The sequence below is a fragment of the Trachymyrmex septentrionalis genome, unplaced genomic scaffold (assembly GCF_001594115.1).
Source record: "Trachymyrmex septentrionalis isolate Tsep2-gDNA-1 unplaced genomic scaffold, Tsep1.0 scaffold24, whole genome shotgun sequence".
Lineage (NCBI taxonomy): Eukaryota > Metazoa > Arthropoda > Insecta > Hymenoptera > Formicidae > Trachymyrmex > Trachymyrmex septentrionalis.
Window position 1 is genome coordinate 1,021,473 of NW_017305397.1, and position 5,477 is coordinate 1,026,949.

A 5,477-nucleotide genomic window follows, 5' to 3' on the forward strand; every position below is an offset into this window, starting at 1 on the left:
CTTCCACGGGTCAAGGCGTCGATCGGCATTTATTTGGTTTAAAAATGATAGCGAAAAGCGAAGGAATGGAGCTCCCAGAATTGTATAAAGACGTTGGTTACACCAGAAGTACACATTTCAATTTAACATCAAGTCAGGTAATTCAAAATTGGCTTTTAAAAAAATTTTTTCGCAAAATAGTAAAATGAAAAATATTTTAACAAAAAGATAAGCATATTTCCTAATCAATATACTTTTGTAATTTAAAGGTGCCATATAAATCAGCGTCTTTTATGTGCTATGGACCGGTTGTACCCGATGGTTATGGTTGCTGCTATAATCCGCGACCGAAGGATATTCTATTTGCCTGTTCGTCGTTTAAATCGTGCAACGAGACTAATACGAAAGATTTCGCTTGTGTTTTACAGCAAACACTGTGCGATATGCGAGACATAGGAAGTGAATAAAATTGTAAATTCGCAATTTTTGTGCGACGGAAAAAAGAGTTTAATATTTTTATATTATATACGATAGCAAAAAAAAAGATGCTCGAGTCAAACGAATTTGCTTCGGCATAAACTTTTTTATTGCGAAATATTAAAGATCGAAAACACTTTATATAGTATGACTTGGCCTATTCTATAGATGCCACAATTGTATTTTTTCATAATAAACATACGTATAATGTTAATCTCATCATCAAAATACTTAATACAATAATATATAAATATACGTATAATGTTAATCTCATTATCAAAATACTTAAATAATAAGATATAAATATAAAAATTATCAAAAAACTAATGATTGCGCACTTGGCAAGTATCATGTTACAAAATATATCACAATTCTGTTCTGGTTTTGGGAGGATAACCCCAGAAGAACGTAGGATATCCCCTGACTTCTCTTTCTCTCGCCACAAAAGCGGTGAAAGAAGAAATGCAATTTCCTATGAAGTAATTGGATCTTCCAAGAATGGCCAGATCCAAATGCGAGGATACTGGTGGTTCTTGTCGGAACACAGATATCTACACAAAAATAATAACATTAGCATTAATTGATGACACGATAGTAATAAACGAACTTACCTCCATACGCGACAAAGCTTCTCCGAGTCTGTCCAACATGTAATCATTGTCAGATGCTACGAACACAGATTTGATATCTTTGCCGTTGCGAATAACACGCTTCAGCTGAGTTATTATTACATCAAACGACGGTAAACACATCGAGAGGGTTGCTTTACCACGTTCGTTTTGATAACCGAGACACTGAGGAGCAGCAAAAAGATCTGGCGCAGATGGTATATGTTCGCAGGCGCGTTCCTGAAAAGCAAATGTAATAAATAGGAAATCATTCCTTGTAGGATATTAATAGTATATTTAATGTATAAAAATATGAATACCAAATGCACATACCCAATCGATCCCATTTCGCAAATGTATGCCAACAAACGCGCCCCTCGGCAATGTTTTCTTTATAAACGCCTTTGCTTTATTCAAAATATCATTATTCCAATTGAGACATTTCTGCAGAGGCTTGTTCACAGGTTGGACCGGGAAACTGGCGGGTGCACCCGTGAACGCCAATACCGGCCAAGTTTCGGCTGGATAATACTGATTCCACTGCTGTTTCGTCTGAGTATAATATACATCATGATAATGGAGTGGTTTGTAAAATTCTGACTTAACGAAATCTATATTATATGTGTCCCAGAAGGGACCAAATGGATTCCCTTGTTTCGCGTTGCAAGATGTTCCGTTGCTACCTACACGGGCTTCGTAACAAAAAGCTGGGAAAAAATAAAGAATTCATATTTCTTTCAAAAAAATTAACATTAGAATATCTTATTTCTTCAAAAGAATTATAATTAGAATTTACATGTTCTTTTTTCAGGTGGCCATATCTTCGGCGCAATATGCTTCATAAAATCTTCCATTAATATTGCTTTGTGGCAACTTTGTACTTGAGAAACATTGAAATAAGTATCAAATGGTACTTGCACCTAGAATAAAATTAGATACTGTCATAAAATTTACGAATAATGTTATACATATCCTAGTAAAAATTTTTCATATAATTTTTCAGAATTTCTATATAATTTTATAATTTTTTCACATTTTTTATACGAATTGGAACACCTCTCTAATTTACATCTTTTCTCAGAATTTTTCATATATGTTAATTATGAAATATCATAAGATTTCTAAAATTTTTTGTAAATTAATTTCTAATGAAATGTTACAAAATCTAGAAAATTAAAAAATATTTTTTTTTTAATTATGAGATAAGAAATCTTTATTAATAGAATATTTCAGGATTCACATATATGAAAAATTCTGAGAGAAGATATAAACTTTCTAAATATTTCTGAGTATTTCTAAAAATCTAATTTGTATAAAAATTATTTAAAAAATTTTCACCAGGGTAAGGACCTTGTGCTTACAGATTTTGTCTCTCCAGTGCGATATTCAACCCATGGCGGTAATACTAGAGTACGATTCAAAGCCTGGACGAATCCGAGGACTCCTAGGAAATGATCTGCCTGGTTACCAAAGCGGCCTGGAATGAGGATCATAAAGATTATTATTGACATATTTGACGATATCATAGATGTGATAAAAATCAAGATCTTACCCATGCAGGGACAGTAAACAATGTAGCCATTTGCGTCAATCTCAATATCTTCGCAAAGAGTGGTATAAAAGTTTGTCAAAAATAACGTAAAAATTGATATCCTAATCATGGCAAATTATGTGTAGCTTTCACGAATTTCCCCGATATTTGTCACTCTGTAACAATAGCATTAATATCTTTATAAATTCGGATAATTTTTGAAGTTACTTCCACCGGTTGGTAGGATTTTATGTCTTCAACCAGTTCAACCTTTCCTTAGATGGATAAACTGGATTAACTGGACTTTTTGGTCTGTTTTCAATTTATGATACTGTGATCCACCTTAGTGGATCGGAAATTTATTTTGAAAAAAGAAAAACCTCTTCTTAAAATTATGTAACGCCTACTTTATAAGTCCTCGTAATATATGTTTGTACACAAATCTTTTCGTGGATATTTGAGGTTAAGTATACAATGGATAACAACACTATTTTTCCGGTTCCCATGGAGACGAACGTCGGTCAGAAGCATGCAAGATTTCGTACGTCATCGAAATATTAAGCTAAGAATATTAGCACGATTTTATAAAAATAAAACCGATTTTATAATAAAATAAGACACGTCGTTTTTCATAGGACTTCAGATTTCTGTGAGATGTAAATCTATTATTTTTATTCAGAAAATTAACGATTACAGAATCATAAATAATGTATAATTTTACATATGTTATGTCATCTAAACAAATTTGCATTATAATGTTGTTTATTTTTTTACATTTCTCAACAATAAAGATACTGTTTTGTAATAAATATAATATAAATCTCTAACAAGCTAGAAAAATGCATCTAAAATAAAAATATCATAAAATGAAAGGAGCGAAAAGGGTAAAATAATATTTTATAATAAATACTTGGAAATGTGATAAAGTAATTCAAGAGTAACAATATTTATTACGAATGTAATTTTCATTGTGGCACCGCTGGTGGCGGTGGATCATTATCATCAACAGTTCTTTTGTAATTTGGAGTAACGGTCGGTTTAGAGTATTTCGGGACCATTGGTGTCAATGGTAGCAGAGAACCGAAGAAAACGTGTTGAATAACAGGAAACTTCGCCAATACCTAGCAAATAGATATGATAGAGTCAATACTTCTTTTTTTAACTTCCATCGACTATAATTACCTCAGCCTGATACATTTTTATAAGACCACTGTTCACTTTCGACCATGAGGATACTGCACTAACATTCCATAACTGATTCGAATGCTCGGCAAAAGGTCCTATTTTCACCTAATAAAACACAATTATTATCAAAATGTAAGTTTCTTAATCTTAAGTAAGTTAAGTCACACTAAAAAAACATAATAAATCTTTATATGAATATCTTTATGTACCTTTGAGATAAATTCAATGCAGCTAAGAAACATGTATTTTTTGCTGTAAGATTCCACGATACCTTGATCTACAAAATGACGTGGTTCTATCCGAGGATGTCCTAAAATATTAAATTATATAATTTTAAAAGCAGAAGAAACTTCTAAATCACTGTATTATATTATCGCTAAAGAATATATTGAAAAACATATACAAAAGTTAATACCAATGAGCTGAGCACTTCCCCATATGAAGGGTACAAATTGATAATCGTCTAAACTCCAAACACCATGACTACCCGCTGGCTCCATACGGTATATCAGCTGAAGCCTACGCACCAATTCCAGATACCTAAGCAGAGAAAAACGCGATTTAAATAACTAAATAATTTGGGAAAATAATAAGAGATCATGTAATATATTCAATCAAATTAAAATACCTATTAAACACTTTTACTACAACAGCAATCTTATCATTTTCTTCAAATGCACCTATCTTGAACATACAGCAGAGGAACATAAGGAAAGCCATTTCATGGCCTGTTCCATAGTCGATGCGAGTTGGATTCCCAAAACTTTCATATAAATACTGCACTATCTCTGGGATCGCACGATATAGATCTTCTGGTAAAACTTGCTTCAATTCCTCTGCAGCATTCTGTAATAAGAGTAAATTAAATCTTATAATTTTTTAATAACTTAAGAGTAATTTACATTCTTAAATACGATACTAATAACATACCTGCTGTAGTCTTTCATGCCATATGCGAAATGACTTGTTGCCAAATCGCTGTGGTTGTTCGGTAGGTGGAATTTCTGTTATCCATTCATCAAATCTATTCAACATCTGTATAACATTGTTTATTACAGGTGACTGTGGACATTGTGCGTCCAAAGCAGTACCTTGAACAGCACTGTTTAATGTCAAAATAAATCCTAGGTATTCCTACAAGTAATTTTATAAAAATACATTTAAATAATATTATCTTTTATTTAAATAAATATATACATACATAAACATAACACAGTAAAAGCATAAAATTTAGTTAATATATAAGTATATTTACTAAAGTATATATTTTTGTTGTAACAAATAATTTGTAATATTTGTAATATATTATTGTGTTGTAGCAAATACATTATTTAGTAAATTAATAATTTACCAGAAATATTAGACATTTTTATATTTAATTAATACTTTTGTTAAAATTTTACAAAAATACATATATTGATACATACTAGTAAATGTACAATAATTTTGTTTTTACTGTGACACGTATGGAATATATTTTTATATAATCGTATACTAATTAAAATAAAGTTCCAATGAAAAATAAACTGTAAAAATTCTTACATAGTAAGCTTCCGATCTTTGCCAAAGCGCTAGATCGTTTGGTATCTTAACACACTTTTTTGGTACAATAAATTCATGCTCCTTGGCTGAAATAATATATTAACATGCATTTTAGAAAAATCAATCAAATTTATCATATATATATATGTATGTAT

The 5,477-nt window shown here is 31.0% G+C and overlaps 3 protein-coding genes across 10 annotated transcripts in view; 1 reads left to right on the forward strand and 2 right to left on the reverse strand.

Annotated features, from left to right (window-relative positions):
* The window catches only part of LOC108748774 (carnitine O-acetyltransferase-like), a 6,142-nt gene extending 5,483 nt beyond the window's left edge, over positions 1–659 (forward strand). For 6 of the 7 annotated variants that reach the window (XM_018487126.1, XM_018487123.1, XM_018487124.1 and 3 more), the window contains exons 12-13: positions 1–137; positions 249–659. In XM_018487126.1, coding sequence (XP_018342628.1) covers positions 1–137; positions 249–446 — 335 coding nt within the window. In that variant the 3' untranslated portion in view covers positions 447–659. The remainder of the gene's footprint in view (positions 138–248) is intronic. The other variant, XM_018487121.1, reaches the window with a different exon arrangement.
* Positions 660–765: 106 nt separating this feature from the next.
* Positions 766–3,113, reverse strand: LOC108748633 (GDP-fucose protein O-fucosyltransferase 1). Of its 2 annotated transcripts, XM_018486890.1 has the most exons (7): positions 2,866–3,113; positions 2,617–2,771; positions 2,426–2,541; positions 1,861–1,984; positions 1,398–1,771; positions 1,068–1,304; positions 766–1,007 (listed from the first exon to the last, which is right to left on the reverse strand). In XM_018486890.1, exons 2-7 carry the CDS (start codon positions 2,723–2,725, stop codon positions 822–824), a joined length of 1,146 nt encoding a protein of 381 aa, XP_018342392.1. In that variant the 5' UTR covers positions 2,726–2,771; positions 2,866–3,113; the 3' UTR covers positions 766–821. The 2 variants fall into 2 exon arrangements, with proteins under 2 accessions (XP_018342392.1, XP_018342391.1); XM_018486889.1 differs by having other exon boundaries at positions 2,617–3,113.
* A 355-nt stretch (positions 3,114–3,468) lies between these two features.
* LOC108748594 (serine/threonine-protein phosphatase 2A activator) lies at positions 3,469–5,412 on the reverse strand (the record flags this gene model as incomplete). The annotated part of the gene is made up of 7 exons (XM_018486835.1): positions 3,469–3,716; positions 3,778–3,885; positions 3,990–4,090; positions 4,196–4,320; positions 4,409–4,626; positions 4,711–4,914; positions 5,323–5,412. Coding segments are annotated over 7 exons (1,002 nt in total), but the record flags the coding sequence as incomplete, so codon positions are not given.
* Positions 5,413–5,477: the final 65 nt, after the last annotated feature.